The sequence below is a fragment of the Triturus cristatus genome, chromosome 10 (genome assembly GCF_964204655.1).
Source record: "Triturus cristatus chromosome 10, aTriCri1.1, whole genome shotgun sequence".
Classification (NCBI taxonomy): domain Eukaryota; kingdom Metazoa; phylum Chordata; class Amphibia; order Caudata; family Salamandridae; genus Triturus; species Triturus cristatus.
The window spans coordinates 1,241,662,677-1,241,684,616 of NC_140593.1; the positions used below are offsets into that span (position 1 = coordinate 1,241,662,677).

The 21,940-nt window shown below is 50.1% G+C and overlaps 1 protein-coding gene across 4 annotated transcripts in view; it reads left to right on the forward strand.

Moving 5' to 3' along the window:
• Positions 1–294: 294 nt before the first annotated feature.
• CCDC22 (CCC complex scaffolding subunit CCDC22) overlaps positions 295–21,940 on the forward strand; it is a 92,055-nt gene continuing 70,409 nt past the window's right edge. For 2 of the 4 annotated variants that reach the window (XM_085629891.1, XM_085629894.1), the window contains exons 1-2: positions 295–451; positions 15,753–15,853. In XM_085629891.1, coding sequence (XP_085486017.1) covers positions 15,804–15,853 — 50 coding nt within the window. In that variant the 5' untranslated portion in view covers positions 295–451; positions 15,753–15,803. Of the gene's footprint in view, positions 452–5,480; positions 5,689–15,752; positions 15,854–21,940 lie in introns of those variants that run through there. The other 2 variants (XM_085629890.1, XM_085629893.1) reach the window with 2 other exon arrangements.

The window sequence follows — 21,940 nt, forward strand, 5'->3', positions numbered from 1 at the left end:
CTCGCGGAGGAGAGAGCCCCCGCCCGCTCGGTAGGTAGGCCGAGACTGCATCGGCTCCACACTCCTGACCGGAAAGAAGCAGAGGTAACGGTAGACGCTGAAATGACACACCGAGTCTCACAACTACGCACGACCAATCACGTGACACGAGAAATTCTAACAACTCCGCACAAGCGTGAAGACCTCTCATTGGTGGAACACTTCTCACGTGACTGGCTGGGCGCGGCCTTGTTGTTCATTGGTTGCGGAGTCTCGGCGCACGCACTCTGTGCTTTGATTGGATTGAATAATACCGGCCCGCAGCGGATTGGCTGAGACGGTGTTCCCGTAGAATGAACGCTGCTCGGCTCAGGGGCGGCTCCAGGCCTCCTGACCGTGTGACTCTGCCCGGCCCTTCCAGTTATCGGAGCTCGGGGTTCATGGAAGGACGGCGTCCCACCGGGCCGCTCTGGTAAGAGGACTCTCCGACATGGCGTGACAGTGCGCGGACTCCGCCGCACAGGTGTACGTGCAGCCCTCCCCTTTGCCGAAAGCCACCCGGCCTTTAGGCAGGTCACGAGCAACCTCGCCCCTTGCCGTCACTTCCTGCGCGCGCATCCCGTCTCCACCCCTGCTTTGAAGCCCCGCCCTCCGATCACGCCTCCGCGGAGTTCGACCGGTGGATGTCGGTGTTGGCCGAACCCCCCCCCCCCCCCCTTACTGACCCCTCATCACCAACCCCAGAACACCGCACCCCTCCTCCACCGCCAGGGGCCTGACATCACCCCAGGGTACTGACCCCTCAGCACCCACCCCTCCCCACCTCCAGGGCCCGGACCTCACCCCTGGGTACAGACCCCCTAATCACGAACCCCGCACCGCTCCCCCACCCCCAGGGGCCTGACCTCTCCCCAGGGTACTGACCCCTCAGCACCAACCCCAGAACCCCGCCCCCCCCCTCCAGGGGCCAGAACTCACCCCTGGGTACTGACCCCTCAGCACCCTCCCTACTCCCACCCCAGGGCCCCAGTGTGAATCCAGGGTACTGACCTTAGCCTCTCCCCCCCCCCACCCACTCCAAGCTGTGCAGGGGCCTGACCTCACCCCAGGGTACTGACCCCTCAGCACCCCCCCTCGCACCCACTCAAAGCTGCGCTGGGACTGAACCTCCCCCCCAGGTACTGACCCCTCATCACCAACCCCAGAACCCTGCATCCCACCCCCAGGGGCTGGACCTCACCCCTGGTTACTGACCCCTCAGGACGCCCTGCACCCCTACTCCACCCCATGGGCCCCAAAGTGATTCCAGGGTACTGACCCTTAGCACCCCCCACACACCCACTCAAAGTTGCGCAGGGGCCTGACCTCACCCCAGGGTACTGACCCCACAGCACAGGGGCCTGACCTCACCCCAGGGTACTGACCCCACAGCACATCCTCCATTTCCCCTGTCCCCCACCCCCCAGTACCACTCCCACCCACCCAACACTGCGAGGGGCTGAACCTCGAGGGGCTTTTAAGTTCCCCTGCTGCTGCGCAGGGTCCGAAATCCTCCCCAGGGTACTGACCCCTCATCACCAACCCCCGCACCCTTCCTCCACCCCTGGGCCCCTGTGTGGCTCCAGGGTACTGACCCTTAGCACCCCCGCACCCACTCAAAGCTGCGCAGGGGCCTTACCTCACCCCAGGGTACTGACCCCACAGCACCTCCATTGCTCTTGCCACCCACCCCCCAGTACCCCTATCACCCACCCAACACTCCGCAGGGGCTGAACCACAAGGGGCTTCTAAGTGCCTCCACTGCTGCGCAGGGCCCGAGACCCTTCCCGGGGTACTGAACCCTCAGTACCCTGCCCCCGGACCCCCTCCATTGCCCGTGGCCCCCCCCAGCACCCCTCACCCACCCAACGCTGTGGGCCGGACCTCGCCCCGTGGTACTGGCGCCTCAGCACCCAAACCTCCACTACACCACCGTGGTCCCCAGTATGACCCCAGCCTATTCGCCCTTCAGTACCCCCGCACCCACTCCACCACCCTGTGGTTCTCATGGTGACCCCAGGGTATTCACCCTTCAGTACCCCTGCACCCACTCCACCGCCCCATGGTCCCCAGTGTGACCCAGCCCTAGGGTATTCACCCTTCAGTACCCCCCCCGCACCCACTCCACCGCCCTGTGGTCCCCATAGTGACACCAGCCCCAGGGTATACACCCTTCAATACCCCCGCACCCGCTCCACTGCCCGTGGTCCCCAGTGTGACTCCAGCCCAAGGGTGTTCACCCTTCAGTACCCCCGCACCCACTCCATTACCCTTGTGGTCCCCATCGTGACCCCAGCCCCAGGGTATTCACCCTTCAGTACCCCTGCACCCACTCCACCCCTGTGGTACCCAGTGTGACCCCAGCCTATTCACCCTTCAGTACCCCCCTCCCCGCATCCACTCCACTGCCACGTGGTCTCCAGTGTGACCGCAGCCCCAGGATACTGACCCCTCAACACCCTGTATCCCCTCCATCGCTGTGCCAGGGCAGGACCTCACCCCACGGTACTGACCCATAGTTCCCCCGTACCCCCTCCATTGCTGAGGGTACTAACCCTACAGCACCCCCTTCCATCGTTAAGCAGGAGCTGGACCTCACCTCCGGGTACTGACCCCTCAGCACCACTTCCATCGTTGCACAAGGGCTGGACCTCACCAGGGGTACTGACCCCTCAGCACCCCATCCTTTCCCTGTGCCTCCTCCAGCACCCCACATACCCAGCCAACGCTGCGCAGGGGCTGGACCTCACCCCGGGGTACTGACCCCTCAGCACCCCCTCCATCGCTGCGCAGGGGCTGGACCTCAGCCCCAGTGTACTGACCTCTCAGCACACCCTGCATCCCCTCCATTGCTGCACAGGGGCTGGACCTCAGCCCCAGTGTACTAAACCCACAGCACACTCTGCACCCCTCTAGTACTGTTGAGCATGGGCCGGGCCCCCAGTGTGAGCTCCGTTCCATGGTACTGATTCTACAGCACTCCCATGTGGCCCCAGGGTACTGACGCCTCAGCCCACCTCTGTCTCTACGCAGGTCCTCCCGTTTGCCACACCCTCATGGCACTGACCTCCTCAGCACACTCCGTGCCCCCTTCCATCGCTGCGGCGGGGCTGGACTCCATCCACTTGACAATGACCCCTCATCACACTCTGTGGTTCCCCCCCCCCCCCCCCCCCCACTGGCTGCAGCCTCCAGTGTGACCCCAGCCCATTGGTACTGACCCCACAGGACACTCCGCAGGGGCCCGTCCCTCTGTGACCCCCAGCCCTGTGGTACTGACCCCATAGCACACTCCGCATCCTCTGCTACGTCCCCCCAGTGTGACCAACACCCCTTGGTACTGACCACACAACACACCCCTCTGCAGGAGCCGGGACTCAGTTGCACCTCAGTCCAAGCTACTGACCCCACAGCACACTCCGCACCCTTCCCCCACCGCTGCACAGCGGCTGGGCCCCTAATGTGGACTCAGTCCCGTGGTGCTGATTCCACAGCACACACTGCACTATCCTCCTTCGCTCTGTAGAGGCTGGACCCCATTGTTACCATAGGCCCATGGTACTGACCTCTCAGTACACTCTGCATCCCCGCCACTATGTGGCCCCCAGCGTGGCACCATCCTATTAGTACTGATCCCTCAACACACTCCGCACCGCCGCCATCACCACTCTGCAGGGCCGGGACACCAGTGTGACTCCCTCCACAGGGGTCGGGCCCCCAGTGTGACCTTGGCTCCATTGTACTGACCCCGCAGCACATTCCACACTACTCTCCACTGCTCTGCAGAGACAGGACACCACACTCACCCCATGTTACTGAGCTCTCGCAACACTCCTTTTACCCCTCCACAGGCACCAGTGTGTCCTCAACCCCATAGTACTGACCACACAGCACACTCCGCAGCACCCTCTGCTTGTTCAGGACCTCGGCCTCACCTGTGGTACTGACCACACAGCATACTCCGCAGCACCCTCCGCTCCTCGGCAGGATCAGGACCCCAGCCTCGCCCGTGGTACTGACTCTGCAGGGGATTATCAGTTTGGTACAATCACCAAACTAAGGCATGGGTCTCCTAATACAAATCACAATTTATGTTTAAAGGACGTGAATCCTCAGCCACCAGAAGGCGGCATGGTTCGTCATATGGTTCCTCCTTACACCCCTTCTTCTTGGTGTGGGCTACAACTCCCACTCAAGGAGGACAACCTTCAGTTTTTTTTTGCTGACCCAGTGTCAGCTAGATGGTGTAGATGGGGATTGCAGAGTGATCAGTGTGAAAATTACATATACATCTTGGTGGAGTAAAATGTTTTATTAAGTCTCTCCAAGGAGTATATTAAAAATAAGGGTGACTTTAACTTCAACCCCGCAGTGATATACTAGTCAACATGTTTCTACGAATCTAATATCCTACTAACAGGTGTGTGTGGCATGTATCAGGACCGAAACTCCCATCATTGCACTCTGCGGACAAAGGTCATACAACCAGTAGGCCACATCAAGTGTAAGCATGGTCGCCGCTGTTGTGATCTACGAGAGACAAGAATTAAGAAACAAATGAGAGACTCGTCTCAAGCCCGTCATGTGTTTGTGTACCAAAAGTACCACGGGCGTCCATATGCCTCATGCACTAAACTATATCTGTGACAAAATTGTGAGTCCTATAATGCCACAACCAATATAGGTTTCCTCTTAACTGCAAAACTCTGGTTTCAAGCCTCAACTCGCAGTACCTCAGACCGCTTATATACAGGGCTAAAAATTAAGAATCCAAAATAAACTAAAACACATCAACAAGGCCCCCAGTGCGACCTTAGCCTCACCCACATCTACCACGCCACAGGGGCTGGGCTCCCAGTGGGACTTCAGCCTGACCACGTCCACTGTATCACAGGGACCAGACATGAGTGTGACCCCAGCCCTATGGTACTGACTACCAGTGCACTCAACACTCCCCCCCCCCCCCCCCCCCCACCTCCCCCAAGCTCTGCAGGAGCTGGACCCCAGTGTGACGTCAGCCTCGTGGTACAGACCCCACAGCATGCTCCACATTCCTTCAGCTGCTTCTCGGGCCAGACCCCTAGTGTGACCATAGCCCGTTGGTACTGGTCCCGCAGCGCACTCCGCAACCCCCTGACTGCCCCGCAGGAGCTGGGCCTTCAGTGTGACCATAGCCCCTTGGTACTGACCCCTCAGCACAGTCTGCAGCCCCATGCACCCCTCTGTATTGGTTGATGCTCCAGTGTAACCCCAGCCCCAAGCTACTGACCCATCCGCAACCTCCATATCCCCTCCTCCTGTCTGCGGTCTCCATTGTGACCCATGGTACTGACCCCTCAGCACACACCACACCCCCTCCACTGTTCTGCTGCCCCCAGTGTGACCTCAGCTGATACAGTTGAGATCACTTTTTCAGTTTCAGAGCATACTTAGTAATAAAACATGATTTGGTTTGAAAACATCTCTATCAGCAGTGACTTCAACGGTGGACTATGGATGACACCTTTCTGTTTTCCCGGTGTGGAGAGGTTGAGGAGCATGTTTTTCTCCTCCACCTGGCTAGCCTGCACCCCCCAAATCTGGTGTCTGCACCATTGATGGCCTGCCGTGGGCACCAGTAACTTGGATAGCTCAGTGGCACTGACGGCGGGTGGCCAAGGGCTGATGCAGGTAAACTTCCCATCCGGGGCTCGTTTAGCACGTGCTGGTGCAGTGCCAGCTCATGGGGCTGCTCTACAGCACTGCACAGTTCTATAGCAGATGGGCAGGGGGGGAGGGGGTCCTTGCCGTGACTCAGTTGCTGTTGAGTGGTTTGACTATGGGGTCTGTAATTCAGCCGATTAGCAGCCCCTTATTAGGATTCAAGATGTGCTGTTCAGTCAAGCCGACATCCACAAGATGTTATGGCACAGATGTCATTGACCCATACGGTCTTCAGTCCTCGCATGCCTAGAAGGATCAAAAGTGCCTCATCGACAGCGCCCACACTACCTCACTCACTCTTCCAGGTTCACTGTGCTCTGTGGTGCTGGTGCACGTTCAACAAACTGCTGCTGTGTGTCAGATCGCACTGGAGAGCGACAGCGCTCTTTCCTACATCATTGTCCATTCCGACTTTTCTGTATCCAGTTATACCTTCCAGCTCTCCTCGATCAGCCATGCCAGCCTTTTTCATGTAAAGCACATAATTCTTTAAAAATATATATACAGGAATCCTCATCCTGCTGTGTGTGTCACTCCTAGAAGGGCAGCTCGTTCTCTTGTGCCACAGTGGAGCATGCTATACTGCCATATCACAGGGACTCAAGAGCACTACCTTTCTAGAAAGCACTCGGAGACGTGGCTTTTCACTGCTACTTCCTTCTAAGAGTCCTTACTTGTTATGCAGTCCCGTTATCTAGTCTTTGGTTTTGGGCTTCAGTGCCGGGCCACCTTAGGGTATTGTGTGCCCTATAAAATTCATTCAGCTATCCCTCTTTCAAACTCCCCCGGCTCACGCCTTCGCTCATCACCTTAAGGCAGAGGTCTTCAAACTTTTTTGCTCAGAGCCCCCCCTAAGCAAAATATTTCGAAGGCGGGCCCCCCCCCCTCCAAAACATTATGGCAAGGATTGGGGGAGTAGGAGGGAAACGGGTGCGTATAGGGAGCGGGGCTTATGAGATGATTTCAGGAGTACTTTTTCTATAGCTTATAAACCTCACTAAATATGAGACTTCTAAAACAGCAAAAGCATCAAACAAAAACATGTATTATCCCAAACATTCTCACCCCCATAATTGGGGTGTTGTGAGCCCCTCCCTCTCTTGGACCCCAATGCAACTACACCTGCTGCATTTCTCATAACTGCAGTCCTAAGTAGCAGGCTATCTCCTTTGCATCTTTTACCTCTTCCCCACCTTGGCGGATCATCACCTCGGCCCTAATGCTAGAAAGAAAAATATTCTGCCATGCCCCTTTTTTAAAGGTAAACTGTCATAACTGTGATACAGTTCAGTTTTAACGTCTTTATTTCGATTTTTCATCATAAAAGACACACATATACACAAAATTACATTAAATACAATTAGTGCGCCGAAGTCATAAAATCATAAATATTTAAATACACATACTAAACAAATCAAAAAGAAACAAGACAAGAAAAATTAAGGCAAGGCAAATCTAGTTAAAAATCTCAATTAAACATGCTTGTAAAGACGTCAAGGGGAATTGTAAGAACATTTGAGCATATATAAAAAATAGCAGATCGTCAATACTAATAAAATCATAGGCCAAAAAATCAGTGGGATAACACAGTATACAAATTATTTGGGTCATGATACTATGAGCTGACTGACTTAATCCTTATCAGCCAAGCCCACCCAAGGAATTTGGCCAATCCTATGGTTAGCCATTCAGAAGTGTTGGTTCTCAAGATGTACAATGCTTCACTACTCACTCGGGTGTTTAGTCTAGTACATATAGGTTTCAGCCACTTATTACGTGGTTCACAATAAGCAGTACAGACAAATAAAAAATGACCTAGTGTTTCTTTGCAAACGGTACAACAGGGACAGAAACTTGACTCCAACCTCTGCCAGCCACTAGTAAAAGCCCTCAGAGGCAGTGTACCTACACGGAACTGATGGTATAGTTTCCTATCTAATGTTTTAAGGATAACATCCCAGTATACTTCTTTGTTAGGTACTGTTTTGTGGAGCAAAAACTGGCCTGTCAAATTCATTTTCTCAGAAAGTGCCACATGTTCCGTTTTTACCATAGACCAAAAGAGAAGTTTAAATTCATTCTTGGTAGGGAAGGTTTGAGAACCCGGCTCCGACCAAAGCAAGGGAAGACCCATTTCGGTAAGAGTGTTCTTAATTAGCTTTAGCCACGGTATGTCACCTGCCCCTTGTTGCATTCTCACATCCTGTAATTCACGGGCAAACATGGCCAGCTCCGGGGTGGACCATATGCGTCTCCATAACGCCACCATCCTATAGAGGGCCTGGTGTTTAATGGTATGCATGCCCATGTCCATCAAAAGTGGAAGGACTGGTGTTGAGGGGGGGAGACTAACTAAGTTTCGAAGGAATTTATTCTGTATCCTATCCAGGACAGCCAGGTCCACACATCCCCAAATATCGGCCCCATATAATATGGCTGAGCTGATTTTAGCACTATAAATTTTAAGTGCGGGCAGTACTCTTTTAGTCAAGGAACACCGCTGTACTTTTACTAGACAACCAGTCAGGCGGGCAAATTTCAAACAGAGTGCCGCTACTTGATCTTTCCATTGTAGCCTATAATCCAAGGTAACACCAAGATAAGTCATTACATCAACCTGCTCCAGTCTAGACCCATTCATTAAAACATGGCCCCTCAATGGCTTTTTCTTAGTCAGGACCATGAACTTGGTTTTATTAATATTGATCTCAAGATCATTCATATTGCAAAAGTCCATGAATTTATTTATTGCTGCCTGTAAACCCTTCTGTGTTTTGGCCAATATGAGAGTGTCATCTGCAAAAATTAAAAGAGGGAATTTGGTCCCACCCAGTGAAGGAGCATCAGTGGGGGTATCTGAGAGGAACTTAACCACCTGATTAATGAAGAGTACAAATAGGGTGGGGGCCAGGACACAACCCTGCCTCACACCGCGAGTTACGGGGAAGGAATCGGTAACCTGGCCCTGGCGACCCCATCTGACTCTTGCAAAGTTACCCTCATGCATCCTGATGGTAAGTTCTAATAGTGCACTAGGGACCCCCATCCTTCTCAATGCTGCCCACATCTTCCCTCTGGGGACCAGATCAAACGCTGATTTGAGGTCCACAAATGCAGCGAAGATCTTCCCGTCTCTCAATAACACAGTTTTCCAATAGATCATGACAAATCTTAATATCTGATCAACTGTGCTAATGTGTGCTCTAAAACCCGCCTGCATTGGAGACAGAATATCTACTTCTGACATCCACGAATGGATTTTCCCTAACAGCATTCTGGCTATTACTTTTTGTAGGGCATCGATGAGGCTGATGGGGCGATAATTTCCCGCATCAGATCTATCCCCTTTTTTGTGCACTGGCAAAATCTCAGCCCCTTTCCAGGAGTTTGGGATCCTAGTCCCTCTAGCTATAGCATTTGCTAAGATTAATATGTACGGGACCCAGTGTGTTTGATCGTATTTGAAGAGGTCCGCAGGGATGCAGTCCATGCCGGGGGCTTTGCCATTCTGCGCTTGTTTAAGAGCAGAAATAGCTTCAGTTTCAGTGAAAACAATGTGATCAAGTGAGGACACCTCAGACTGCACACTGGCATCTTCCCTAATAGTAGTAAGGGAGATCCGTTCCGTGTGGCTGAACTGTGCCTCATAATGCTTGACCCATTGCTCTGCAGGGACGTGGTTTACTGGAGTATGTAATTCCCCCGCCCCTCCCCATTTCACAACCTCCCAAAATTTTTGTTGGTTAGATGAGGTACTTGCCTGGTATAAATCTAACCAACGCTGATCATCCCATTTGATTTTTGCCTCTTTTAATGCTTTCTTATAATTCACCCTGGCTATCCTTCTATCCGGCCATGATTTGGATTTAATAGCCCTTAACAGAGAGCTGTGGGCAATACTACAGGTCTTATCATACCATTTCAACCTAGATTGTGCTGGGACATTAATTCCTCCTTTTACGGGTTTGATAAAAAAAGACTTAATTTTACTAAAAAGAGACTCATGAATTGTCCCGATTTGGTCAAGTGGGGTTCCAGCCTCAAGTATGGGTACCATCTGTTTTGTAGCCGCTAGGACCTCCATGGCAATCCTGCTAATAGTAGCAGTATTGTCTTGGAGCCCAGCCCATCTTACCCTTCTGCAATCATTTGTGAGACCAGCGTCTGCTGTATCAATATTTGTTGCAGGGTTAATGCGGAGACCCTCATCCACTGATAATTTTATTACCAGGGGGTTATGATCACTCTCGGATCTAGTGACTATTTCCATGTCCACCAATATTTCCCAAAACTCTATCTTTAACAAAAAATAATCAATGCGGCTCGAGTTTAGGGAGTTATCAAATGTAACTTTTCCCATCTGGTCTGATTTGGTCCTTCCATTCGCTGCACGCAAATCCCATTCAAGGCAAAGACCCAACCACTGCATAACTGCCTCCGTGACTTTTTTAATTGGAGGAATAGACAAAGGGGGAATATTCCAAATCTGATCAATTTCCCCATATCCCCCGCTATCAAGATTAGGAAACGGTTCGAAACAACAGTTGAAATCACCTGCCACCATGACACATTTGTCACTACTAATGTTATTCAGTAGGGAGTCAAGTTCAACTACCACTCCCGCAGGCTTCCCACCTGGTAACCCTCTAGCATATATGTTGAACAAACAAAGGTCCTGGTTATTTTTACCGGTTAATTTCAACGCTAGGATGTCATTACTCAGAGTAGGGAGTTCCGTGATAGTAATGGCTAAGGATTGTCTAATCCAAATAACTAGACCTCCTGAAGGGCGACCCTTCGGTCCTTTACTAGCTGGTTTGTAGTAATTAAGGTAGCCAACCCGATAAATAGCGTCGGTTGACCAACTTTCCTGCAGGATAATAACATCATGTAAATCCACAAAGGAGCCCCAATCAGCCTCTGACGCTTTCCCCCTTAAGCCCGCTATATTCCAGGACAAGACTGCGAGGGTGTAAGTTGTTTTCTCTGCCATCTTGGCGGTTGGGTTGGCGACAGCCTTAGTGATCGTCTGTCTAGGGGTACCTGACAAGAATGTTTCCCTTATTTCCACCCTCTGTGAATTTGCGCTAGACACAGGGACAGTCTCTACCCCAGGGACACTCACATTATTTAAAGAGCAAGTTACTACAGCACTAGAACGCCCAGTAATCGATTGTTCTACATCATGTCAATCCACACCTTCCAGGCCGGAAAGGGGAGCAAACCGGTTCGCAAGGTGGGGATAGAACATTGAATAGAGCGGAGTGTCAAAATGGAATCTCCCTCTAGACCTGTCCCTTCTTGAGTGATGAAACGGGGTGTGGGATCTATTTGCATATAAAGCTGGATAAAAATAATGCAATAGTAAAGTTTGTACATCCCCAACTCTACCGAATCTTGGTTCCCTGCAAATGTATTCGGCAACCCAAGGCTCTCTAAAGCTAACCACCACACAATCCCCCTCAAGATCTTTCTTACCAAAACCTATCCAATCCACCCTCCTTACATTAAGTATTTCAGGATTTAGGTTAGGAGGGAGTGGCCGGTTTTTATTAAGCCAGAATGTAACCTTATTGTAAAGATCCTTGTGTGTTTCCCTCTTGCCATCTACAAGCGGAGCCACGCCAGTTAAAACAATTGTATAAGGCACTGACTCCGGTGGGAGGTTCACACACTGTTTCTTTGGGATGGGTTTGGCGATGGGCTGATGACTAATATTTTTGTCCCTAACGGAAGTTGAGTTTTTCTGAACCTGCTGGTTTTTTACAGGCTTTGGCCTTGCAGGGTTCTCTGTAGAAACTGCTTTCTTAGGAGCGGGTACAGTTTTTTGCGGGACCTTGGGTATAGAGGGTCCCACTTGTGAACTATTACCCCCCGCTTTATTGTTCATCATAATGGTGGGCTTCGGAATGGTCGGGACAGGGGGGGTCAGACCAGCAATTGCTAAGCTGGCGAGGATTCTGTCAGAGGTCGCTATATTATCCTTCACTAGCAGATCTAAGGAATCCATTTTTGTATTTAGTAACCTAGTCCTTTCAAAAAGAGGTAAAAGTAGAGATTTGAATAGCAGCTCAATTTTAGCCAAAAATATCTCTTCTGTAATGCTAATCATAGTCTCACCTCCCCCATGCTGGGCAGTAGCGTTAGTATTGGGTAGCTGTGGGGGGGATGGTGAGGCATTTCCCAACCCCTCAGCTTGTTCCTCCATGTCCGGTGAGTCTACCCTCTTGCGTTTCCCAGGGTTATGAGTGGGTGTTTGTTGTGGATGGGAAAGGGAATCCATTAGTTCAGTACTAATATTGAGATTTGGTGAGTCTGAAAGACCAGAATTATCCCTGGACTGATCTAGGCAAGTGGTTCCGCTATTTGGTAAGTTAACGTGCGCAGTATTAAAAGCATTTTCCTGGTTAGAATCCACTATCTCCACAGTATGAATCTCAGGAGCAGTTACCAACATTACTTCTACATTACTGTCCGAGTTCAACGTGGAAAGTGGGACAGGGGAGACAGCCTCATTGATTTTACCTAGTGAAGACCGCTTGCCAGTAATAATATCAAGCGAAAGGCGTTTTTCAACCAGGGCGATCTCCTTCTCTAATATAGCAGTAGAACGTTTAAAAAACTGATCAATTGTACCAGTGAAAGTACCATTAGAGGTTGAGACCTGAACTTGCCTCTCCTTACCAGACCTTAAGGGCATTTTTGTTATTCTTATTAAGATACAGCGGGCGGGGATATAACCAACCTCAATACTCAATCAGCGATGCCACTCAGGCCACAGTATTTATCCTTCCAAATATGGGGACTTTAACGTCACTTTAGACACAAACAGTAACAATAATAATTATACCAGTTAATAAGGTTCAAAAATACGTAATTAGGAAGAAAATGTTAATAATAGGGCCCAGCCCGGCCCCGGACGGCCACAGACGGTCCCGCCCTTGTCCCGGGCTTCTCCCGGCGCGCTCCCGCGCAGCGGCAGATGCAGACTCCTTTGTGGATGTTGCAGAGGTGGGAGGATTGTTGGGGGCGGGGCGATGAGGGAGAGCGGCCCAGGTGGAGCGGGCGGGGATGACCAGAGACTCCTGGGAGATGGAGTCCTATCCCTTGTGCTCGCAGCCCTCAGCCCCAGGTACGCCCCAGTCAGCTGCTCCCAGGTGTTGGAAAGTGCCTCGCAGCGAAGCGGGACCCGCGCAGCGGGTACCGCGAGGTGTGGAATGGAAAACCGGCAAATGTCCTCTGAAATGCAGGGTCAGCAGAAACAAACAGCAATAAGGTCCCACGTAGCAATAAGCACTCCTCGCTTAAATCCGTGCTCAGATCTGTTGGGGGCGGGGCGATGAGGGAGAGCGGCCCAGGTGGAGCGGGCGGGGGATGACCAGAGACTCCTGGGAGATGGAGTCCTATCCCTTGTGCTCGCAGCCCTCAGCCCCAGGTACGCCCCAGTCAGCTGCTCCCAGGTGTTGGAAAGTGCCTCGCAGCGAAGCGGGACCCGCGCAGCGGGTACCGCGAGGCGTGGAATGGAAAACCGGCAAATGTCCTCTGAAATGCAGGGTCAGCAGAAACAAACAGCAATAAGGTCCCCCTCAGGTAACTCTTAAATACTTTTCCAGCAGATTGTACAATCTTAATGTCTCTCAGTTCACATATCTTTGTTATTTTCGGAGAGGTCTCCTCGTGCCGCCATTCATGAGTGTCTGCAGTCTGTTAGCCCTTGTATCCAGTGGGCCCCTCAAACCCCTGAGCCCCAGTCCTGCTTCATGTGCTTCCCTAATGATAACCAGCAGTGGCCACTTACACACCTGGCAGCAGTACCAGCTTCACTAATGAATGGCCTTTTTAAAAAGAAATTAAAAAAGAGACCACTTGTATGGTCCCCTTCTTTGGAGTGTTTCTCTCAAGGAGCTGTCTCTGGCCATTTGTAAACATAAAAATGAGTCCGCATACAGTGCTCCATAGTCTGGGCCTTCTCTTTGACAATATCAATGAATCTCAATCCTTTCCTGTGTCTCCTGGACCATTACTGTGAGGCTCCAGTAGTCGAGAGGATTAGGGCTCAGCATCTGAATGCAACCCTGCTGGCCTTCTACCCGCCACCCCATGGTCTCAGCTTTCACACAAAAAACTCCTCCAGCATGGTTAATATTGACTTTGAGGTGCCTCTGCCTGAAAGCGAAGGGTGTGGCGGTAGTGCAGATATTTGAAAAAGAAACCAGCCATTAATTGATTGAGTCACATAAAGCCAGGGCCACTGGAATTATGAGTTTCTGCAGCAGTATTATTTTTGCACATAATTATGAGTTTACCGCATTTGCTACATAATCCATAATTTGCAGATTCCAACAAAAAAACTTGATTTTAGCTTAAACGGAACAAAAGTTACTTAAAACAAGGCAAAGTGTTCCGCAGCAGTGGGAGGCCCTTTGCCAAGATTGACTGGCAATCTTGTAGTTTCTTACGGCTGTATTTGTGTGAGATGAAATATTTCCCTTGACAGCGTTACCATGAGTTAAAATAGCAAAATAATGAAGTAATGCTAACCACAAAATGTGCCGCATAATTAACCTTTTTTTGTTGCATTATTTAGTCAACCCTGCATCATAATGTGGTCCTATCCTACTGAATTATTCCAGCGGCTCTGCTTAAAGCTTCATGGCGGCAAAGATTTATTCTTTTTGAGATGTAATGCAGGGGTGTTAGCTGAGATTTGGAATAGTGGAGGCACTTACAAAAATATCTGCATTAGATACAGTTGTATTACTTATTACTAAAAAGTACATTATGTAAGAACTTGTTTTACCTCAATCACCATCATTTTGCTGCAACAGCAGCCTAGTTTAGACTATTTAAATACTATTTTAAAATAATGACTTGCATATTCAGAATGCTTTCTGCTACAGGCTGGGACCTCATAGCACTATAAACAGGGCCACTGGATATATGTGGCAAGAGACGGCCAAATTATGCAAGAAGCAGAGGCGAATAATGCTGCATAATCTTGCCTATTTTGTGATAGCATTATTTTACCATTTTTCGACTTGTTAACAGTGTCCTGGCATATATTTCCCCTCAGTAGTACCACTTAAACACCCACATATAGCAATAAGCAACAGAAAGGTGACCAGTCAACCTTTAGAAAGGGCTTTCCGCTGCAAGGTAACGTGTTGCTGCGGCCGTTTGAGCTCGAAACGTGTTTTTTTTTTTTTTAAACCTGCAAATCATGCAGCAGATGATGGATTATGTGGCAAATGCAGGAAAGCCATAACTATGCTCAAAATGCTAACACACACACACACATACACACACATCTACAGTGATGGTCGTTGCAAACTGAGGTTTCATAACCTAAAAGAGTGCATTTATCACCAGTTAGTTTAACTTGCATTTATTTTTCAATTCTTCTGTTATTGTATTATTTTATACACACTTAAAAGACTGATAACACAAAATACTTGGCCTTTTTTTTTTGTGTGAAACTTCTTTGATCCTGCCAGCACACTCACTGACCCCCGACCCCACCGCACTCTGATGACAGTTGTCACTTTCACTTCAAGTCCTGGGTGTAAATGAAGACGGCCTGGAAATGCAGCAAAGAAAGATCGCTGCACTTCCAGGCCATCTTCATTTACATGTACTTTCAGAGGCATAAGCGCCCCCCTGGGAACCCATCCACGCCCCACAGTTTGAAGACCTCTGCCTTGAGGTCTGTTTTTGTTCTCTTCACCTGATTTGCTGCCTAGTCCTGTCAATAGTGCAGTCTGTGTCTCTGTTTTTGTCTTCTCTCTACCAGGGATGCTGTTTTGTTTTCTCTGACATATGTTCCTTGTGGTTCATCTTACAGGTGACGTCACCTCCAGTCTTCCTAGAGATCTTGCTCTTTTACCAGGGATACTGTTGTTTTCTCTGACGTATGTTCCTTGTGGTTCATCTTACAGGTGACGTCACCTCCAGTCTTCCTAGAGATCTTGCTCTTTTACCAGGGATGCTGTGTTGTTTTCTCTGACGTATGTTCCTTGTGGTTCATCTTACAGGTGACGTCACCTCCAGTCTTCCTAGAGATCCTGCTCTTCCCCTCCGTCCAGATGGATGAAGTAGATCGGATCCTCATCCGCTCTCTCCGGCTCAGTGGCACGTAAGAACACCCCTCGCGCTCTTGTAATGTTCTCTTCATGCTGTGGTGGAGGTGGAGGTGGCAGTGTCCATCATGTTGTTGATTTTCAGACCCCATCCGGGGGCCACGGGCAGTACGGGCAACAGCGTAGTGAAGCGCCCGCTTTACCAGCTGCAGCGGGGGTCAGAATTATTTGTTCTTTAAGGCTTAATTTTGCCTTTGATCTGTGAGTGGCAGATCACAAGACAGACGGTAGTAAATACTGCAGGGACAAAGAAGATACCACAACAAAGATCTGGGTTGGGGCAAAGGGGTACCAAAGGGTTGACATCAAGAGGAATGATGACGATGAGAAAAAATAAGAGACTAATAGAGTGACAGAAAGAGAAAGACGAAAGGAAATGGGATTCAAACAAGGATATAAAATGGTCAAAAAGAAAGGAAGGAGGATCAGAAAAAGGGAAGAATGAACGGCGGGAAGGAGAAAGGTAAAAAGATAGAAACATGGGTGTATGAAGGAAGAAAAGCAGGAAGAAACCAAGAAAATAAGAACAATGGAAGGAGGAAAAGAAGGAAAGTGGGTAAGCAGAATGAAATAACAAGTACCGAAAATGGGAGTTAGATGCGAAGGCAGAAAGGAAAGAAATAGGAAGGAAAGACGAGAAAGATAGAAAGAGCTAAAGGAAGGAACAATGAAAAGTAGGGGAGAAGGAACAACAGTGAGATGATATGTGAGGAAGAAAACTGATTTGAAGAGGATTGGGAACAAGAAAAGAAAGATACAATGAAAATGAAATAAATATATGAAAGACCGAAATAGCAAGGAGGAACAGCATGGAAGAAAAATGGACCGAAGGAAATAAGGAATAAAGAGGGAAGGGAAAGAAGAGGAAGATTCATATAAAGGGAGTAAAGATGAAAAGAGAATGAATGATAGAAATAGAGGCCGAAAAATGAATGAAGAATTAAAGTAAAGAAAGAAGATGAAAAGAAATGAATGAATGAAAGAAGAAAAGGAAGCAATAAGGAGAGGATAGTAAGTACACAGCTGTGTTTTGTATGAGCTCTTTTAAAGTTGTTAGGAATGCATCGTTTTGTGCCATTTGTTTTCCTCCAAATAATTCCTATGAGTTTTCATAGAAACAGTTGGGATTTCTCACTTTGCTCGTTTGTTCATTGTCATATATGATTCAGAGTGGGGGGGGGGGCTGAGCTTGGGGGGCAGGGGTCATTTGCATCTGATGTCCTGAGTCTCATACCACTCTGGCTCTGCAAACTGGGACAGTACAACCCCTTCCGCATTGAGTCTCCGTGGTAATGGTGGCGAGCAGTCATAGGTGTCTCAGAGGTGAGTGTGGGGAAACCACTTGATCAGCTCTTGGCAGACACAAGCAGCATTATAACTTGGTTGTCCAGCTCAGTGCTTATCTTTGAAAATATATATATATATATATATTTTTAATACACAGTAAAACACAACACAACACACTACAAAAGCTCTGGTACTCAGCATCTCTGTTGCAGGGCCACTGTCTCTTGGGCGAGGTTGCCACCTCTACTTCTCCCTCCAACTCCCCCCACTGTTAGTGTAGGAGGCCCGCTTAGTATATGGTGCACATTCATTCAAGTGGTGCACCGTACACTAATCCAGGCAATCCTTAGGGTGGTTTTAGTGGAGTTAGACAACCTCAGAAAGCTCTCACAGTGGTAGCTGTGGAGAGCAGCCGTCAGGCTTATCTTGAAGGAGTGTAAAACAGCTTGTTTTACCAGTTTAATCTGTAGTGCAACTTAAATGAAAAGGAACCACACAGCGTATATATATACGATTTATTGCACAACACTCATTGACACATTGGTATATCTCCTACCCAGAGATAGCAACACAATGCACAAAAATACTTCAAATGCAGTCAGGTAAGCAGCACAGAATACAGTGGTCTCCAGGGGGAGACCAAACCATATACTAAGAAAGTAGAATGCAAACTGAGAAGGAGAACAGAACTTGGAACAGAAGACCCAGTGGAGCCGAGGACACAAGGAACCACCCAAGGTAAGTCCCCAGGAAACCCACGGAGGCTGTGTGCAGAGAAGGAACACAGCCGCATGACGAATGGAAGTCAATGGAGAAGTCGCGGTTACAGTTTTTCAGGAGAAGGACTCTTCCCAGAGGACCCCGAAGAATTTCCTTGGAGGACTCAAGGTTCAAGAGCCACCCCACGTGTGGATGCCCTGGGAACCAGGTTACCTACACCAGGGAAGCCAGGTGCATAGGGGTGAAGAGACGTCAGAAACCTCTGTAGATAACAATTGAAGACTTAGAAGAAAATTCCTCTGGATAAAACGGTAGAATCCAAGGGAGGATTCTGAAAGTGAAGAACCTGCTAGCAGAGGGAATAGAGTCTATGCCACTTGGAAGTGACCAGGAAGCACGAAGACACAATGCCCACCGATGTTGGGAGGTTCAGAAGAATCGACAGTGACCTTGTCGCTGCAGCTGTGCGGACCAGGCAACGCTGAGGAAGACCAGGAGCCGTGCACGAGCTGTCCCATGTCCGATGTCGGTGACAAGGTGGTAAGTGTCCGGCGGGAGCACCAACAAGCCTTAGTAGCCGCAACTGGAATGTAAGACGAAGAAGGAGCAACATTTGGATCACCAAGGTCCGAGAGACTCTCCTACGGCAGGAGAGTCAGATGAGGCCCGAGTAAGCAGGGGGGCCCACTGAAGCAGTAGAAGACCCTCAGGAGGACCCACAGGCCAAAGGCACAAGAGTCGCAAGAGGACCTCGAGCGGCTCACTAACGATGCAGGCCCACGGTGCTGAGAATGTGGTGAAGACGCTGATCTTGGAGGGAAGGGAGGCTGGTGCTTCTTGTAGCCTGAAGATCTCTGGAGTGCAGAGCCAACAAGCCTTGGCAACAGCAAGTTGACGCAGTGTACACGGGTTTAGTCTCAGCGCTTCCGACAAGGGATACTGGTCTTAAATAGCAGAAATGACAGGTCAGGCTTCGAGGGAGTTGCAGAACTCCCACCTGTGTCGCTGAGCCTCTGGAAGCCCATATGACGACAGAAGCAGCAGGCCGGTCAGCTTCGTTGCGGTGCCTGCAGACGCAGGGGAACGACCCCTTCACTCCAAGGGAGGTTCCTTCAGGTGATCTTTGATGCCCACAGGTCTGTTGAAGAACCTGGAAGAAACGCAGTTGACAAAGACTTGGAAAAACTGCGAGACCAGGAACAGCAGAAGCCTTTCTTGGTGCAGTCTCGGTTCCAGTTGAAGTCCAACGAAGTTCAAATGTCCAGACAAGTGAAGAGCAACATAGTTTCAGGGTTGAGTCTTGTCCCACGACGAATCTAAGGACCCACCCACAGGTAAGCCTTAATTACCCCATGGAAAGGGTTGGAACAACTCGGGGGTCCCTTCCAGAGCAGGGTCTGGAAAGAGGGGAGGATACTCCCATGTCATTTGCCCATTTTTACGCCAGAGCGGGAGCCGAGTGATTCCTGAACTGGCTTATACTGGACTATGCAAGGAGGGCACCAAATGTGCCCTTCAAAGCAGTCTGGTGGCGCTAGCCAGCGCCCCCACACCAGCCCAGTGCACTAAGTGGTGTCTGGGAGGGGATCACACCTCCCTGCGACAGGAAGCCTATTCTACCTTCCCCTGCTTGAGCTGGGCTCAGCAGCAGAAGGGCAGACTTGTGTCTGTGGTCGGCAGCAGCACCAGCTTGCTACCAGACCCTGAACGTCTGTTACCGTGAGTACAGGGGGGTACCCCAAGGGAGCCCCCCAGTGCATGGGATCATACTTCCAACAATGGACTTGGTGTTGGGTATGATTCCAACATGTTTGATACCAAACATGACTGGGTTCCGTGCAGCAACTATATAGTTGGACATCTCGTAATGACTGATGTCCAATATATGTATTTAAATGGCTGATCGCACTTACAAAGCCTAGAGAATGGACTCTGGGGTTTGTAGTGGTGTCCTGTGCATGCAGGGGCACCCTCACACTTACAACCAAGCACCCTGCCCTCAGGACCGAAGAGCCTGCCATAGGGGCGACGTATAGGTTTTAAGTGCAGTGACCTCCGATATAAGGAGACTTATATTTGTCATGAGAGGTGCTAGCATCACTTCACACCGGCTGCAACGGCAGGGCTGTAGTCCCAGTTTAAGAGGACTCCCATGGGTGGCATAATACATGTTGCCCATGGAAGACCCCTGGTGTACCTATGCCTGAGTACCTTAGTACCATATACTAGGGACTTAGAAGGGTACACCAGTAGCCAATCGTGGAGGTACCAAAATACTTACCATAACAGATTTAGGAGGGAAAGCACAGTTGCTGGGGTCCTGATTAGCAGGATCCCAGCAGCCTAAGTCAAAAACCCACTGACACCAGGCAAAAAGGGGAGGGGGGGAGATAACCATGCTACAAGGATCCTACATTTAGCATTAGGGTACCCTGGTGTGGGTCTTGGGCATAGGTTTAGTGCTTTCCCCGCTCTATCTCTTAGACAGTACTGTGCACTCAGTCTCTGTTATCTCACCAATTGTCAGTCCATGGTAGACCTTGACTAGGCCTCTGAGACAATTCAGTCGCTGCCTTCCTATCGAAGTGGGAAGATGTGCCGGCTGCAGGTTCACCAGCCCTCTGCTCTGGTCCTGGGAGCAGACACTTGCCGCATGGCAGAGTCTGATGACAGCGGTGGGAATGCAGTTGTCTTAGTCTTTGTAGCGCTCTGCTCTGGTCCTGGGAGCAGACACTTGCCGCATGGCAGAGTCTGGTGACAGTGGCGGGAATGCAGTTGTCTTAGTCTTTGCAGCCCTCTGCTTTGATCCTTGGAGCAGACACTGGCCGCATGGCAGAGTCTGATGACAGCGGCGGGAATGCAGTTGTCTTAGTCTTTGCAGCGCTCTGCTCTGGTCCTTGGAGCAGACACTTGCCGCATGGCAGAGTCTGGTGACAGCTGTGGAAATGCAGTTGTCTTAGTGAATAGGATGGAGGTTGTGTCCCGTGGATCTCTGCATAGCTTCCTCTGTGGACTGGGTCAGCTGCTCATCTGAGGATACCTCTGGTGGTTGAGGCAACAATGCAATGCAGTTTTGGTCTCTGGTCCGGTTGGGGACAGCTAGGTAGCTTCTAGGCGCTTCAGAGTTAATCAGCAGGCGTAGTCCAATCGGCTCACTTCTGCTCAGCACCATGGGCAGCCGCCCAGTCTCTTGGACAAACAGTGGTTAGGTTCCTCGATGCATCAGTTTTGATTAAAGTGGCTTAGTTTCTACTGGCATACATTGAGCAAGTGTTGCAGGCCTAGCCACTGTGAAGTCAGTTTGGCACACTTGGGCAGTGTCACAAGCTTGTAAAAAGTCTTTTCTGCATGGTCCCTGAACCAGTTGGGCACACTTGGGCGAGTGCCACAGGCTTGTCAGTTATTTCTTGAGCAGTGAAGACTGATTAAACAGTCTCAGCCAAGTGCCACGTCTGCAACGGCAGAGGTCCATCTAGGCACACTTGGGGCAAGTGCTATGGACTGGGCAACCAGATATCAATGGGGTGATGAGCTCAGGCACACTTCGGCAGTGCAGTGGATCCTACGCTTCAGTGAGGGTGATGAGCGCCAAACTGCGAGCACGCCAGTCATGCTCTGGCAGCCTTTGTTAGACCGACCCGCAGCACTGGGGTCATCTTCTCTTGCCCTAGTTGGTAGTTGGCTCGGTCTGGAGGGTTAACTTATATCTTCCTCTTTCTAGATGTTTCAACACCGGGAGACCGCTCTTCCGCCAGATTAGACTCCAGGTGATGTCCCGTCACCATCACCACAGGGAAGCTGGCAGACGCCAGCTCTGGTTGCGCAGTAGACCTCTGGGTATCTGTGGAGCGCCTTCCTCCCTGATCAGAGAGAACTTGATCAGCACTGGTGTGTCTTTTCTTTGTACAATCAGAACTGGTTTGGGTTGTGTCTCCTTGCATATGTCCTTCTCAGTCTGTTTTCCATCTTTAGTAATACTCATTGCAGCAGGGTCATCTCCAGGTCGGAGCACCCACAATAGAGGCACAAAGATGAGGGATCTGCCTGCAGCTGGCTATCAACAGCCACACCAACCG